At 40.1% G+C, this 18503-nt stretch overlaps 1 protein-coding gene across 1 annotated transcript; it reads left to right on the forward strand.

Moving 5' to 3' along the window:
• Positions 1–9738: 9738 nt before the first annotated feature.
• Positions 9739–17802, forward strand: ttll9 (tubulin tyrosine ligase-like family, member 9). The gene is made up of 13 exons (XM_086109697.1): positions 9739–9889; positions 11399–11491; positions 11586–11688; positions 11773–11958; positions 12107–12175; positions 12262–12355; positions 12437–12477; positions 15568–15655; positions 15786–15844; positions 15943–16139; positions 16531–16644; positions 17123–17247; positions 17377–17802. Coding segments are annotated over exons 1-13 (1242 nt in total). The 5' UTR covers positions 9739–9887; the 3' UTR covers positions 17448–17802.
• Positions 17803–18503: the final 701 nt, after the last annotated feature.

The following is an 18503-nucleotide window of genomic DNA, read 5'->3' on the forward strand; positions in this document are numbered from 1 at the left end:
TTTGTTTGTTTTTGCAGAGGTGTAAGATTTACACTCCCTGCAGTAAACCTTTGACATACTGTATTTTACAGTTTTGTGCGGCTGTCTCACATATAGTAAACAGCTTTCGACCATCCTCCACGCCGGTTTACAGCTAGTCAGTCGGTGGGAACTATTTGGACACTTTTGACGTTGCTCATCAAGTGCTCAATACCTTGAACTTGTTTTTGTGTGTAGACTGGGGTCTTTAACCTGGGACTGTTGCTAGGTAGCAAGCCGATAATTAGTCTGCCTCAGCCAGGGGGTTCCGAGCAGCCAGCGCAAGCTGCTACATCCATAATCGCTGGCGCAACCGTCTTTGGCCGCCCGTGCCTTCGTGATGCCATCTGCTGTTATTGTGTGACGCTCTGCCAGTCTCTCCCGGGAATGTTTTGGTGTGGCCCGTCTTTCCTGGAATCACAGTTGTGCATCTCTGTGCCTCTAGCCTGTGGCTAGGGGTTAGCTCCGGGCTAACATCCTCCATGACTATGACAATGCTGACCTACTCCATTTTGCAGCTGCAGAACTTCAACGGCTTCTCTACTCCAGTCTGTATTAAATAATTCTACAACTTGCGTGAACGAAACTGTATCGCTCCCAATTTTCTGGTCCATTTAGGTGCCCTATTCTTTTCTTTTGGCCACTCAAACAACTTCTTGAATGTGAACAGTGTATCGCCACAGACCACTGAGACATTTCGCCGAATAACTCGACAACAACAGCAAAGAGCAGTTCATGGGACAATCAACAATGCATTACAATGGCTGACTGGCACTCAGCATTCTGTAAATGACGCAGCTCGCCAGACATTGCCGAACAAAAGCATTTTCGTTGCTCAGGTTCTAACTAAGAATGCGGTGGGGTTACCTTTAAAAAAAAACAAAAAAACACAACGATGCTTGAAATAGTTTTAGCTTACAGTATTACTGAAAAGATGGTTGCCCAAGTTTCCTTCACGAGTGACCTTTAAACATCAACCTTTTCAGAGGGAAAGTTGACAGACATTCACTCACACTTCAAAACCACTGCTCCTGGCTCCAAAAAAACTGCTGACCCACCATCTATCACTATCCATCTTCTTTGCTCCTAGAGGATATCATGAAATAAATTAAGACATCCACTTGTGCCCTGGAACCATCCTCCCCCCAGCCTTGCTGAGAGCCAATATTTCTGCCATCTTTCCACTCCCTCTTAGCCAGACAAATCACTTCTGTGTTAAAAATGGTCGTCATCAGAGCACTTATGAAAAAAATCTCCAATCTTCCCTACCTATTTAAAGTTCAGAATCAGAATCATCTTTATTGGCCAAGTATGTAGAACACACAAGGAATTTGTCTCTGGTATAACACGCTGCATTAGTATCAAGTTGTGGGGAAAACAGTAGCAGCATAAGATCAGGATTTCAATTACAATAACCGTTTTGAAAAGTTTCAGTCTGCTTTCTTGTGCATGTCTGTCTTCCAATAAAAACTGGCCTTGGTCCAACCAGATTGACGAGTCATAGTTGGAAATGATAGACATTCTGACTCATGGCTGCCCCGGGTTTGTGCCCAAATTTTTTCAAAGGCAAAGATTTGTTCTGACAGAGTTCTCTGGCACCTTTACTCAACTGGGAAGCAGAAAGAAATAAAATAAAAATAACTTCTATTCTGTTTCTTTCTGTTCAACCGAGCTGTGAGGGGCACTGCCAAAAGTTGAACTTGTGCTAACGTGTCACTTGATGCAAGCTTGGTGCTATTCAGACAAAGATTAAGATGGGTGCACCCAAATCGATAATCGAGAAGAATTTGAGCATTTATGCCCCCTTTCCACTCAAATTCAGTAAATCCACTCAGAAACCAGTCAGGGGTGACGATCGTAAAGTTTAAACCTGTTCAGAATCAGCGGTGTCATTTACTAACAAAAGCTCTTGAAACGTGACGATCACTTATACTACCATCTAGTGGTGCCAGAAGAGTACAGCAGTCTTCAGAAGGTTCAGAAAGTCTTCACAAATTCAACATGGCTGAGAAGGCAAGGAAACTTTCTGCTGGCCACCTGAGAGGCGAACAGTGCCAGACAATAAAATCATATTTCATTGCTATTTTTTGTTGAGGTATGCATAAAAGCACTGTAAATTTTTCGTGACAAGAACATGTGAGAAAAATGAGCAAGAGTGGTGATTCTGTATGCTGTCAAACATGATGTACACGTACCTGTATATGGGTATGTTTGTTTTAGTCAGGATGAAGCCCACTTGTGTTTTCCAACGACATTGAAATTCCCTACGAAGCGTCAAACTTCAACTTTTTATTGCCATGAATTCCAGCAGATTTCCATGGAATGATTCCAACTTTGAAAAATATGCAACCCAATGGCTGTGGTGTTGGTGATTACACTTAAACCACACATTCTGAGAACAGTAAAATACATTTGCCCCCATCACGTGATATCGCTTATTTTAAAAAGCCATTGAGTTTGATATGTGCAAGCATCCTACTTAAGGCGCGTCGCTGGCACTGCATTACTCAGGTGGTTGTACTCATGACATGGACCCATCCAAAGAGTTGTCTCATCTGTTTGTCTGACAAGAAAATTACTTTTGGACCCCACCTATAATTGGGATTATCTTGTCAAAAATCAAATAAAAAATCTAGCAACGCAAGACGTGGGAGCTGTCTTTCTTCTCTTTCACAGCACATACGGAGCATTGACTTATCTTTTACTTTCACCGAAATTTGACCTGAGCTATTTTGGCCAAATGCATGCCAGACATTCCCGTGGAAGCCATCGTGCAATTGTCACGGTCATTTTCAAGAGAACACACTCTAATGAAAGGATCACACAGGAGTTTAGATAAAGTACAAAATGAAGGTCATTACCTGCTGACTTTAGTTTACGCAGGAAGTCAGCCACACAGTGAGGGAAACAAAGGCAGACAAAACAGGGGCTAGTAAAAGATGACCTTGGGGGAAAATAGACAAAAAAAAAACACCATCCTGAATGTTCCACTTCAGTAACAAGCAGAACACAGGAAGATGTGAGTGCAAAGTCTCAAAAGATGAAGTGAAAAGTCTATGAGAAAAATATTGGGATACTAATTGCGGATGAGTGGTGCACTGCAGCCTCGGGGCAGGGTTTGATGGTCTTGAGCTTCTTTGGTTGAGCACCAGGGTGTTGTAGTCTGGATAATAGAAGGGCAAACTGGCCATTGAGCAGGTAAAGAAGATTGAAAAAAATGTGTAAAACCAGATTTTTAAAATATCCCCCTCAATGCAGCGGTTAGCTAGGATGGAACCTTGAAAGTCTTCTCTAGATGGATGGATAGCTAGCTAGCTAGCTAGCTAGCTAGCTATCTATAGATAGATAGATATAGATGGATTGACAAAATGCATATGATGCTTGTTCCAGGGGCAACGGTCAACATTGTAAAACATTCTTTCACTAGACAGTCATTGTTTCAAGTTTTCTGTTTGGAAAAAAAACATGCCCCCCCCCCCCCCCAATTTAAAACAGCAATGCAGATGACAGAAATCGAGAGAGGAGAAACCAATGCTCTTGAGTGAACTCAACAAGGAAAGACAGATACCGTCATGGATGACTCACTCTGTCTCATGATTTACCAACAAGATCACTCATTCATGAGTAAACCAGTGCCTCCAGTATGTGCCATCATTCGTGTTCCTCACACAGAGACCGGCCCTGTGGGCATGGACACTCTAAATCAAACTAAAAGTGAGGGGGATCTCTCATTAACGTGTCATCACTACACAACATTTACAGAGTGAAACCGCGTGCCAAAATATTGAGTCAATGAGTGAAATCTCTTCGCTGAATTCGTGTTCATTATTTTCGTTGAACCCCCTTTGTTTGAGGGGGCTCCCCTATATATCAAGTGACAAATGTTCACTTAAGTAAAGCAGTATGACAAATAGACTGTTTCACTCTGGCATGTTTGAAGCAATAAAAACAGATGATGTGCTTGAAATGTCAGCTCTGAGCAAGGGTTGGTTGTTGGCATTTTCCTTTAATTACTCAACATATTTCATATGCATGAATGGCAAATTTGTTGTGTTGCTTTACCCATATCGCCCAGCACAGGCTTCCAGTGATAATTCTAAGCAACCTCGATCGAGAAAGCAGCAGGTCAACACATTACAATGAAAGTTAGCCTTGGCTAGACACATGTCTCACGTGTTTTATGGGAAAACATTTTTATTGCGCAAATCCGGAGGATCGACAGAAATACCCCTGTCGTGATGTTAAGCTTCTGAGGCAGGGAGCACAGAAAACAATAAACAGCCGATATAAGCCAGTTGAAATGAACAGGGTGAAGAGTGAGTCCCACGCACATTGCATGATGGGAAGGAAATTGTGAAGTGTATTTGACCTGCAGCCACGTACTGTATGTCACACTACCTCTACCAATTACAGTAGGAACCTTCACAAGTGGGGTGGCGTGACTCGACCCAAAGTTTCCTGGCTTGATCCCTTGAGCAAGATACTGAGCTCCCACCCAGGGGCACCTTTAGGGTGGGAGGAGGTGAGTGATAATCCTTTTCAGAGCTCATGACTGACAGGCGAAAACATTTTTTTCAATTTGTTGCTCTTACATGGAGGGGTTCGAAAACTTTTTTTCTTCACGGGGCCCCAAATACCTGAAATTGCTCCAGGTGCTGACACATCAGTGTCAATGAGCTGTCAATGAGCTATCCCAGCCGACTGAGCAGTAAGCGGGGAATACAAAATGAATACAAAATATACACTTGAAACTTTGGTCTTTCAACTCTTAAAAAAAAAAGTTCATGTATGATATCCAAGAAATGTCTAAAAATGTAAAAAGTGTGATATCAAGCCCTGGTCCACTACTGTTCTTGAAAAAAAAAAGAATGAAGGTCTTGGGTGAGTAAGCAGGAATTTAACCTCGGAGCTACGAGAACTCTGGTGACATGTTTGAAAGAGACAAACTAATAAATTATGTTGAAACGAGACAAATGCGGTGAGTGAAAATTTGAAGGCTAATGCACTCCAGGTTCTGGGAGCAACATCTGCAGAACTGAGTGCCAAACCAAAGTGACCTTTGTTTGGCCCCTGAAATCATCATTAGGACATTGACAAAAACGAACTAAAATAATAATATGAAAGTAAACAAATAAGGGGAGAAAGAAAGAATAATTCTCATCAACAAAGAGTGAAAACCCGAACTTGAACATCTGCTATGTAACCCGTCACACCTCAACTTGACAGTGGTTTGTGCTACTGTGGTGATTGGAGGAACCACATATAACCAACAACAATTATGTGGCGATAACGTCAGAGGATATAAGACATTTTGAAGCCACTTTGAATTCTTTTGTGTATTTAAACCTTATCATGTCAATAAGATTAGTTTTGTACAACGCACGAGAACGTTTCATCACACAATCAATAAGATTAGTGTGCAAATAATACCATTTGTATCAGCAGTTGTCAAAACTGCCAGATGACTTCAGCAGAGGTGCAGAACCTTAAAACAAACTCGACAGATGTTAAGAAGGTGATAAGAAAGTAGCGAAGTGTGCACTCATGATTTTCCAATTCTTTTTGCTTGAACAGACTGTAACATGTTCAAAAATTTCAAGAGCATTCTAGAGTCCTCTGCTAGGTTCAGTACGTTAACTACTGTGGCCACTTTGGAAAGTAGCCAAACCATACATCAACCTGATTTCAAAGCCTTAAATCATGGTAAACATTGGCCTGTTGTGTTTATTTATGGTACAGCCTAAAGTAACCTTGATTGTTGAATTCCTGGTGGGTGGCTAGCACACGCACACACACACACACACACACACACACACAAAAGAAAGGAGTAAAATTTTTTCTGAGACATTTGCCCATTTATTTAGCTTTTCACAGGAATCTGACTGCAGAAATAAGCTCTTCTTATACTATTGACAATGAGACGTTTAAAACAAATATTGGTGTTCTTCGCCAGCATGGAGAGATTGTTTCCATATGGCGCACACGGGAAAAGCCAAGCATCCCAATCCAGCGAGGTCATATCAGTCACATGAAAGGAACATACTGTACTATTTTTGAGGAGAATGTAATTGCATGCACTTATCAAACCGTGCCGCTGTCATCACGAGACAATGGAATCAGTAAAATGGGGCTGCGGTAATTTTGTGAAGCCGATGATACACCGGGTCTCAGTGGGAAATAAACCTTTTTTTTCATGAATCAATCAGTGACTTATGTTGATCAAATTGAAAAAGGACTGCCCACAAAAACAGAGCCTAGATCCAATTTTTTGTCAGGAAATAGAACCTACGGTACTGTCAGGCAGATCTCAGACTTCATAGATAAGTGCTCGCCTGAGGGGCAGCATAAAGACCACAATGCACTGCAATCACTTTCCCAAGGCATGTCTTGTCATCTTAAACCGCGCTTCAAAATAAATCTTTTTAAAACATCCGTTCTTATCATGACGGAAAGAGAAAGGGCATTCATCAGAAGAGGCAAAAATATTCTATAAAGGGATGTGTTCAGTGTTATTCAGCGCTTTTAACCCTAGAGAACTCAAGAACCGTTTTCTTCTTTGGAAAATGATGAATTTTACATTAAATGCCTGCTGTATGTTCACTGAACACCAAAATATGTTTTTTCAAATATTTAATTCTTTAATTCTAATTTAGGATTAGGGCCAAATTTGACCCTTTAGGATTTAAGGGTAGCTTTGAGTAGCAGAATTTATAGGGGTCAAATTTGACCCCGTGGGTTCTCCAGGGTTAAAATATGTAGAGTAAATTGTACTGTGGGTGGCCCGGTGGTCCAGTGGTTAGCGCCTCAACCTCACAGTGCAGAGGTACCGGGTTCAATTCCAGCTCCGGCTTCCCTGTGTGGCGTTTATATGTTCTCCCTGGGCCTGTGTGGGTTTTCTCCGGGTACTCCGGTTTCCTCCCACGTTCCAAAAAACATGCATGGCAGGCTGATTGAACACTCAAAATTGTCCCTAGGTGTGAGTGTGAGCGCGGATGGTTGTTCGTTTCTGTGTACCCTGCAACCGGTTCAGTGTGTCCCCCGCCTACCGCCCGAAGACAGCTGTGATAGGCTCCAGCACCCCCCGCGACCCTAGTGAGGATAAAGCGGTTCGGAAAATGAATGAATGAATGAATTTTAAAACAAGGACGCGGGATTAAAGATTCATGGAATAGGAGCATTAAATATGAGTTTTTTCAATAATTCACAATATGATTAAGCACAGAACAAATCGAATAAGAAACCATGGGAGACTTACAAAACAGTGGTAACGTTTTGGTTTTTTTGTTTTTGTTTTTTTACTACAGGAACTCAGATAAAGTCAAGCTCTGACAGTTTCAGACACGAATCCTGCACATACTGAACTTGAACACTCTCTGGTTAGAATGCGCAGGTTTGCAAACCCCATCTCATAAAGTCAAGGACATCATCTGTTTCAACACAAGGAGTCATCGAGCAGCTGAAGTGGGGTTGACGGAAGGGTTTGAGCAATTGTCGCCAAAGAGGCTTACACTTCATCACGCTGGATGATCTCCCTCTCTTCCTGCAAAAACATGCTTGAGAGCTGTTCTTGAACTGCAGCAAAGCACGGTAATATCTTAGCAATTTGGTATCTACTGTCAAGGTTTGACAAGATGTGAGCAAAATACGACGTTTTTGTGTCATTGTGTATTTCAGTCACTCGAGTCCCTTTCTTGAAATAATCGTGATGCTCCTCAGATGTACGGATTATTGCCTGCACCTGCGTTGCCAACGCTCACATTGGACTCACAAAATAACGTGCGTTGCAATTATCCACACTTTGATGGAGGCAAGGCCTTTGGAACTTCATCGTCTGAGCCCTTGGAATTTCCAGTTAAACACCAGCAAGATAGAGAAAATGGAAGAAAATGTGATATGGCCTTCGTCTCACCTTTGCAGCTGTAATATGGAGAGAATTCCAAAAAGGATTTGGAGTGTATGTGGGATTTGTTTTTGTTTTATATATATATTTTTTCATCCACGAGAACAAGAATCCGAAAGATTTGTGAGGTAAGAGGTTACTGAAGTTGGATCCAAGCAAAGGCCTGGCTCACAGTTGCTCTCTCTTGTGCTAAAGAGACAAAAATATTTGGAAGACCCTCTGTAGAAAACACTACAATTCTTTGCAATTGTGGCTCAGAGAGACCAAATTGATTTCTGGTTACAACGTCCTTGGAATATGCTAAAAACACTGGCAAAGCTTTCGAATGCCTCATTGAAATCATGTCAAAAGACAATAATATCCAGAGACTGGCCAACTACACCATCGATGGTTTTGAAGCCATGCATGAACAATTTTCAGCCACATCTGTGGTGGCCTGTCAAATCGGTTTCGCCACTTGATCCTCTATTGGCAGAAAAGAGTACCGGTATGTGTCATGTTTGGCAACATATGCTGCACTTTTGTCTCCAATAACACCACCCTCAACCCGAGTCTATCCAGAGCTCTTGAGGGGCTTTGAGCCCTTTCCAATAAATTACAAGTCCACTCAGGGTTCAGCAACCTTTTCACCGATTTATTAAGTAAGTGGTTTGGTCAGTGGTCTGAAATTATTTGCAGTCTTTTAGTTGAATGTGTAGCAGGGGGGGGAGGGGGGGGGGGTTCTGTTCTTACTGTTATGTTTGTGTAGAGCATCAACTATGCCATTGAGCAATTCTCTGACTTATCAAATACAGTAGCAGAATATGTGCTCCTCCTCCATGATCCAGAGCCAATGAGACCCTTGGAGGACCTCCATGTTCGGGAAGGCTCACCTGGTCAGTTTCCTACTACGATCAAGTGCCTGACCTTGACATCGTCTTTAGACCAGAAGTCGATCACGACCTTTAGTGCAGGGTCTACATTTCACAAACTCAAATGTCGCTAATGTTAATACATGGTACTATCATCAGCCATTTAGGTCAACACTTAATCATTCCTAAATTCTCAGGAAACTTCTAGTCAAAGTTGGCTGCACCAGAATAATTTTGCATCCCCTATTTTTCAGTATTTTATTTCTAAAAAATATAATTTCAAATATCGCATGAATTTCATTCCACATTACGATTGTGTCCATCTTGGTTTCGATTCTTCACACAAAAAATGTACATTTTACATCACTAAGTTTGAAGCCTGAAATGTTGCAAAAGTCCAAATAGTACTCGGGGGCGGAATACTTTCAAAAGCATCGGTATATTCAAAGCTGCACCTTTCATGACACACACAAATACTGTACATTAGGTCGTTTGAGAACACTGATGACACTAAATAATAATGTAATCACATAGGGACACATAGGTTTTAGAATAGGCAGCATTTACTGGTATTTTATTTAAAAGTTCAGGCCAATCATGCAGAGTTTAATGAAATATTTCTCTAGTGATGTTATTTAAAACTATACAGGCACATTTTAATTAAACTAGCTTTGATTGCATTGGATGACCTAATGTTGAGGCTGACGATTATAGATTGATATCGTTCACATATCTATGACAATATCCAATAAAGCCTATTCACTGGTAGTTGTGGTAGTTAGTAGTAGTAGTACCATATGGTTATGGTCTCACGGACATTTTTAGCGAAATAGAAAGGTAGAGTTGACGAGGCTGAAACTCGTACACTTCGGTGGTTCGAAGCTATCTCTCCTTGTCACGTGACGCTTTCAAGCGTAACTCGCCTTGACGTCATAGAGCGCCGGTTACTCTTTCAAGCGCTCCTTGCAAACGAGGTCTTATTTCTTGTAGGTCGTAATAGTTACAACGTGATTTAAGCGCTGCGGTCTTCTGGTAACATTTAGATTAAGTGACACCCTTCTTCACAACAGCGTTTTCACAAGTGTCGAGTTGAGAAACGGCGACACCCCAACATCGTAATGTACGCTATTGTTACGTGCCTACTGTTTTGTTGCTTGCTAGTTCACCGGTCACTTGTTTCGAGTGTTCCGAGTAATGCAGGACTTCGATGTTGCGTGCAAGGTGGTTAGTGCATCTGACTCACAGTTCTAAAGTTTGTAGTTAGAACCCTAATGTACGCTCCCAACGCCTGCGTGTGGTTTCTCCGGGTTTTCCCATACTGTATTGCCAAAACATGCGAATAGGCATGTTACGTTCCTTGAAGAGTCTTAAAATCGTCTGTCTCTAAGTCTTGAATCGTTGTCCGTTATATGTGCCTTGCCCTACATTTGTCTGGCGACCAGTACTCGATGACATTAAACCAGTGTCAAATATGTGCAAATGAGATTAATCGATCCTGGTTGCTTTAACACCGAGCCTACATTGGGGCGTCAGAGTTATTAGTGAATGAAATGCATTGCGTGGCGAATGAGTAGGGCGTTTTGTTTTGCTCCCCAAAGGATAACTAACAATGATTATATTTTATGATCAGCTCTTATTGAGCATATTTGACAATAAAAGCGGACTTGACTTGATAGCATGCAAAAAGCCACTTTATTTTTGCTCCCCAAAGATCCTTTATTTGTCCCACACTGGGGAAATTTACAGCCTCCAGCAGCAAGAATGTAGGCAGAAAGAAGAAGAAAAAACAAACAAACACCGTTCAATTAAGTGCAATATAAATACAAAATGGATAAATCGCAGTCCTATTTACAGTTGTTTTCCACATCATTTAATTATTATTAATATTATTGTTGCTATTTTTTATTCAGCAGCCTGACAGCAGTTGGTAGGAACGAGCGTCGGTAAGTCTCCTTCTTGCAGCGGGTGTAACAGTCTCTGGCTGAAGGAGCTACCTAGTGCTGTCAGGGCGGGCTGGAGAGGGTGGGAGGGACTGTCCATCATAGCTTTTAGCTTAGTTAGCATCCTTCTGTTGCCCACCTCCTCCAGAGTGTCAAGGGAGCAGCCCAGGACAGAACTGGCCTTCCTGACCAGTCGCTCCAGTCTCTTTCTGTCCCGGGCTGAGATGCTGCCTGACCAGCAGACAATGCCATAATGGATGGCCGAGGCCACCACCGAGTTATAGAAAGGATAACTAACAATGATTTATGATCAGCTTTTATTGAGCATATTTGACAATAAAAGCTGACTTGACTTGATTTGATCGCATGCAAAAAGCCACTTTACTTGAACAAGTCTGAGCATCTCATGTGTAAACACAAATCATTTTACACTTTTACACTGACAAATCTCTTACGAGCGCTGCTAAACGAACTTTGCCAGGTGCAGAAATGACCATTTATCAACATTGAAAAGAGCCCGATTAAAATGATCAAAAAAGTAATTTTGTCTCCAATCATAAAGCAATGACTTATTTTCTTTACGACAAGCCAGTGTACCATCATTATAAATATCATCATCAGGATCTGGTTTTATTTTTCCGTCAAATCTAGGCATATGACAGCTAAACCATGTGAAATTGTTATCTCAGGGAGGGAAGATATGTCGTGCGCTACAAATGCAGTCAGCCTGGTCCCATACAAGATGTCTTGAGACAAAGGCCAGGCTGGATTGAAGTCAAAGAGTGAGTAGTCTCCATGGTCATCATGATAATTCAGCTTCTGTGTACATTGATCATTGTTGGAGCTTGTGATTTATTTTAATGTTTTTAATTAAAGTGATTCTGAGTGGGACTTCCATTGGTGTGGCGTGGGCTGGCTCAAGGAGAATTTGTACATGGAGGAACATGTAAGAGTCAACCATTTTCGGAACCATTATGAGGTAAGGAATCTCATGTATATTGTCAGTTTTTCTGACTTCATCGCTTTCGGTAATAGCGCTCCAGTTACATGCTTTTTCACACAGCTGACACGCAAGGACTTCATGCTGAAAAATTTGAAAAGGTTTAAAAAGAATCTTGAAAGGGATACCAGCAGCATGGAGGGCTCCAAATGTGATTTCTTCCCCTGCACCTTTGCGCTGCCAAATGAATATCATCTCTTTGTGGAGGAGTTCAAAAGAAACCCAGGCAGCACCTGGATCATGAAGCCAGTAAGCTCAAATTAATCACAAATACAAAAGTATATGGCTTCACAACATATAAATGTGTACAACAAACACATGCTGCTGTATCTGGCATGTGACCCTGAACGAAGTCACCAAGTAATAAGACACTACATTGAGTGCAGTATTTTCACAGGCAGCAAAATCTCAAGGGGCAGGCATCTTCCTTTTTAAAAAACTAAAAGACATCATGGAATGGAGGAAGGTGCGTGATTTTGAATGAGAACAAATGGACAGATAAACAAGTACAAAACACAGAAATGTAATTTCATTGAAAACATTGCGTTCCAGCATGATGGCACCCGCTCGGAGGAGCAGAAAGATGCCACTCAAGTGGAAAGCTACGTGGCACAACGCTACATTGAAAACCCCTACCTACTTGGCGGTAATTCACCGACTCAAAAATCGTATTTTACATGGAAAAAATAATTCAATAAATATTTACTGGTTCATTTCCTCTTCACAGGGAGGAAGTTTGACCTCCGGGTGTATGTGATGGTTACATCAGTATGTAAATACATTTGTGAAACCAACATTTATACTGTATTTCAAATTAAAATGTTTTACACAGGTAATATCGAAATTATTCATACCCTGGCAGCCAGATTTTGAGCCAGAATTGGCTGGAAATTGCACAAGAAAGTGGCAAAAAGCCAATATGAAGTTGGAGAAGAGAGAAGAAAAATATACTTTTTTTTCATTCTGAGAATTATTCTGATGCCGATTTTTTTTTTCATTTTGAGGAAATCTCATTCTAAACTCTTTTTTTTTTCCTAGGCCACATTGTGATGGTTTCCCTCAGAGGGCCGTTTTAACTGAAACCCCCAAATTTTTAATCTCGCCTCATTATCATTTAATATTTTGAGGAAATAACAACAAAAGTAAAAGAGATGATTATCATGCACTATTAGAGCAGAATAAAAGTAACACACAAGAAATATGGAAGATACTTAACCAAGTAATCAGAAATAGTCCTAAAAAAATGGATTATCCAGAGTATTTTATCAAAGGCAAAAATACTATTTTGGAAAAAACTGCAGAAATAGCAACTGAATTTAATGAGTATTTTGTCAACATCGGCAGTAACCTAGCAAAACAAATTCCTGATCCAACAAACTTGTTTGAAATAGATAGATATGTAGAAAAAAACTCCTCCACGATGTTCCTTACTGCTGTAAAACAAGAAGAAGTATCAAATATTATAAAAACTTTTAAAAATAAAAAGTCAACTGATTGCTTTAATATTGACATGACAATAATAAAGCAGATTATAGAATATGTAGTGCGACCTTTCACGCACATATGCAACCTGTCATTCAAAGCTGGTATCTTTCCATCAAAAATGAAAATTGCTAAAGTTATTCCAATCTATAAAAGTGGAGAAAGACATCGGTTTACAAATTATAGACCAATATCACTACTACCACAATTTTCAAAAATATTAGAAAAACTATTTTCTCGCAGACTTGATAGCTTTATACAAAAGCATGCGCTGTTAAGTGAGAATCAATATGGCTTCAGGGAAAAACGGACCACCTCAATGGCAGTTATGGAGTTTGTGGAAGCAATAGCTACTAATATAGACAACAAAGAATTTACTGTTGGGGTTTTCCTAGATCTAAAAAAAGCTTTTGACACAATAGATCACAGTATATTATTGAAAAAACTAGAAAGATATGGCATTAGAGGTGTAGCTTATAAATGGATAAAAAGTTATTTAGAAAACAGATATCAGTACGTGCAACTCGACAATAAAAAAACGAATCAACTGAAAATCACTCACGGAGTTCCTCAGGGGTCAGTGCTTGGTCCAAAACTATTCATCTTATATATAAATGATATCTGCAAGGTCTCAAAACAATTTAAATGTGTCCTATTTGCTGATGATACAACTTTCTACTGTTCTGGAATAAATCTGAAACAGCTCCTGACAACCGTAGAAAACGAATGAAACAAATTAAAAAACTGGTTCGACAGAAATAAATTGTCACTTAACCTGAAAAAAATCGAAGTTAATTGTTTTTGGCACAAGACCAATCAAACACCAAGCTAAAATTATGGTAAACTCAATTGAGATAGAAAGAGCGTATGAAACCAAGTTTCTCGGATTAGTAATAGACTCAAAACTATGTTGGAAGCCACATATCGATAACGTAAAAAGAAAAATAGCCAAAACCGTAGGGATCCTCTACAAAACCAAGGAAGTGCTAGATAAGAGATCTTTGTACACATTATACACTTCATTATTATTACCATATATGACCTACTGTGTGGAAATATGGGGAAATGCCTGCAAAACAAACACACTCCCTATTCTCAACCTACAAAAAAAAGCAATTCGAATTATTAATAGATCAAAATATACGGAACCCACAAATCCACTATTTATCAAATTAAATACGATGAAATTTTATGACCTGGTTGACTTTAAAATCGCCCAATTAATGTACAAAGCACACAATAACCTGCTCTGCCAAAACATTCAGAAGTTTTTCGAAATTCGAGAAAGCAGCTATGATTTAAGAGGTACCAACTTATTCAAAAAACTCAAAACAAGAACAAACATCAAGCAAAGAAGTGTATCTATCAAAGGTGTTAATCTGTGGAATAATCTCGAAACGGACCTGAAAATGAGTAAATCGCTTGCTGAGTTCAAAAACAAATTCAAAAAAATAGTACAAACAACCTACATCAATCAGAGTTAAAATGATAAATCCAAAACATTAAATATAATGATAAATCAGAACTAAGTTGATAAATAGAGAAAGGTATATAAATATCCATTATGAATACAAGAGAAGATTGACACAAGAGTGTCAGGGTGTGGAAGTATATAATCCCGATACAAACCAAAAGTTGTAAAAATATCACGGTTAAGGGTAAAGTATGATTAATGGAGACTTCTTTCTTCTTACTTTTTTCTTTTCTGATTGATATAAAAATGATTTATTAGATACAATCACATAACGGGGTAGGACTAGATATAAAAATGATTTATTAGATACAATCACATAACGGGGTAGGACTAGATACGTTTTTTACTTCTTCCTACTCCCTTGAACATAATAACTGTTGAATGAAGATTGATTTCTTTCTTTTTACTTTTTTTATCTACCTTATTTTCTGTCAAATTATTACTGTATATATATATGTTTTATGTTCAATAAACAAACAAACAAACAAACAATATTCACCAAACAAATGATGGATTTCTAGTTTTGAAATCATAAATTAAGGATAATAGTAAGTTCAACTATTGCTTAAGTTACCGTGAAAAGGGTTCAACAAAAAAAAAAAATTGGAATCTGAATGTTGTTTATGACATATCATTGCAGTCCTGTGAATAACATGTCTGTCCATTTTTATCATTTAAAAAACGTTTTACATTAATGGGTCATCGACGTTTCAGACATCTCCTGAATGACAAATAAATTGAAATGCCAAAAAATGGACAGATGTGTTTTTCAGAAGACTGTGACTCTTTCTAGCTAAAAAACGCCCAATCAACAAATGGAAAATATACTCTCGTGAATAATAATTTTGGTGCCTGTACAATACGTACACTGTTCCTAATACTGTATGTGATATTGTTGTCAGTATTTTCCCTTGAAGGCGTGGCTATATCGAGAAGGATTTGCTCGCCTCTCAAGCACACGCTTCTCCCTTAGTAGTATTGATGACAAGTGTATCCTTTTGGAGCATTTTGGGCAGTGTGGATTTTAGTTTTACGCAATACTGCGCTTTTTTTTTTTTCATTGACATGTTGAACATAAAACCTCGATGTCCCTACATTTTCCTTATCGCCTCCTATACAGATGTGCATCTCACGAATGTAGCGGTTCAAAAAACAGCACCGGACTATGATCCGGAAAAAGTGAGGAGTTTCACATTCATGTCACCGTTACCTGCGGCAGCCTGTGACTTCGTACCAGCTTTGTTCTCCTAAAAGTGTGCACCTGCCTTTTTACATAGGGATGTAAATGGAAGATACAGAAGCTCCGTCGGTATCTGACTGCAAAGCACGGAAGACAGACAGTGGAAACTTTGTTCAAAGAGATGGATAACATCTTCATCAGCAGCCTCCAAAGTGTGCAGAAGATCATTATCAATGACAAACACTGCTTTGAGCTCTATGGTTATGACATTATGTTGGATGAGAACCTCAAACCGTGTGAGTTTAAATCGAAAGCGAGTTTGTGTTTGTGCAGCGCGTGCGATCGTGTATTTGTTTGATGTTCGCTCATAGGCACGCAATTTTAATGTGCACACCGATATACATGAGCAAACTTGCGCAAGCGCAGAGACTATAACGCGCGCAAACATGCTGAGGTGTTGTGCATTCAACCTGCCAGGTAAGAATATTAAAACAGTCGTAAAACCTTTGGCTGAAGGCAAGTACCGTAAGACTATGTCTGGTAGAAACAGTTTACTTAGAGCAAGACATGTATCTGCAATGTTCCTGCTTTATTAAAGACAATGCTTCTGTAAATATTAAAAGCATTCTTTGCATTTCTAACCAAGGTGCCAAATTGAAAAACTGAACTCATGTCTTATTTGTAGGTGGTTAATTGAAGTCAATGCTTCTCCGTCACTCGCACCTAGCAGCCAGGAGGATTACGACATGAAGTACAGCCTGCTGGAAGACACTGTGAATATTGTGGACATGGAGGGAAGGTAAATCAATGTCTCTTGATGGCATTTATTGAAATGTAATATGTAAAAAGTATATGGGCAAAAGTCTCTGCATGGCTTAAACTTGAGAATGTCTTGTGTCTTACCGTGACATTTCGGTTAATTCTTTGTCAACTGTGTGGGAACTTACGGGAAGTCTCTCTCCAATGACATTGGCACCACCAAATAGTTTTGGATGAACTACAACAGATTGTTTTAGTTCACGCTCTAAAGTCAAACATCAGAAACCAAATTTCCACTGCCAGAAAATCTTGGACACACGACGTCGCCTAAAGGGGGTGGATCATTTTCAGCTGAAATGTTTGGGTGGGGGGGTTCGCAATGTATGATTCCAGGATAACCAATAACGTACGTTGCAATACCTTTGTCCATACAGCGAATGATATGTTATTAATTTGAATGAATGAATGTGAGAAATGTATCTCTTATGAGCACGACGCACCTTGCTGTTCTTCCTCAGGTTGACAGGGAAGGAGAAGAGGGTGGGTGGGTTTGATCTCGTCTGGAATGATGGGCCTGTCTACAGTGAGGACGTCGACCCAGAAATATTTGGCTGTTCATGTTTAAAAGCCAACACATACTTGGGTAAGGGAGTGGCTTATTTGGAGTCAACACGCTTCTGTTACAAAGTTCAATAAAACATGTACATAATGTGACACGGAGCAGAATGAGAAGATAATTATTTGGCTTATCTTTTTTTTTTTTTTTTTCCAGGGTGTGCAAATGACCGAGAACACCAGCTAAATTCGCTTCTGAAAACATTTCCTGGCCCGAAGAGGATATAAAATTGCCAGTTTGCTGTTGTGCCACGAAATAACTTGCTTCATCGCCTCCGTTTGTAGCATGAGTCTCAAGAGTTGGCATTGAGTCTTTCCTTTTCCTAACTGAACCGCAACGATAGGAGATCACTTCTGTTTTCATTTATTATCGGTCGAATATTCTTTCAACAAACAACTGCATTATGTCACATATCAGTTCTCATTCGGTCATTCTTTCCAAATTAATAGTCCTAGCTTCTTGTTGGGTGATCATTTCTTTAGCATTCTGATGTCAGACGTCTTCTAAGACAACACTTATTTTTGTACCTTTGCACGAGCTATATTTCATTTTGGCACATCATTCATTGTATTAAAAATGGGCTCTTTATTTCATGCATGTTTTTGATGAGCAAATCACATTTGCCTGGTTGGGCTTTGCACAGACTCCAGCTACCTGTTTTTGGAACGTCATTACACTACTAGACGTGCGGAGCGGTATGCAAAATACTGTACCAGGGAGATGAGCGAGCCAACCGGGTGGCCAACCTTAAAACACCTCTACCGAGGCAACAAGATTTCTTGAAGAAAGCAATCAAAAAACTTAATGCGGCGGTCTACGTGGTCAGTGACATGATTGATTGACTACAATGATTAGCGAATGTGCTAACTCAAAATACGCAAATTAGACTCAATTACAAAACATTCATTCATCTTCCGAACCGCTTCATCCTCACTAGGGTCGCGGGGGCGCTGGAGCCTATCCCAGCTGTCTTCGGGCAGTAGGCGGGGGACACCCCGAATTGGTAGCCAGCCAATCGCAGGGCACACAGAGACGAACAACCATGCACACCCTCACTCACACCTCGGGACAATTTAGAGTGATCAATCAGCCTGCCATGCATGTTTTTGGAATGTGGGAGGAAACCGGAGTACCCGGAGAAAACCCACGCAGGCCCGGGGAGAACATGCAAACTCCACACAGGGAGGCCGGAGCTGGAATTGAACCCGGTACCTCTGCACTGTGAAGTCGACGTGCTAACCACTGGACTACCGGGCCGCCAATTACAAAACATGTTCTCCAGA

The sequence above is a fragment of the Hippocampus guttulatus genome, chromosome 1 (assembly GCF_054856545.1).
Source record: "Hippocampus guttulatus isolate MCC_2025c chromosome 1, RoL_Hgut_1.0, whole genome shotgun sequence".
NCBI lineage: Eukaryota > Metazoa > Chordata > Actinopteri > Syngnathiformes > Syngnathidae > Hippocampus > Hippocampus guttulatus.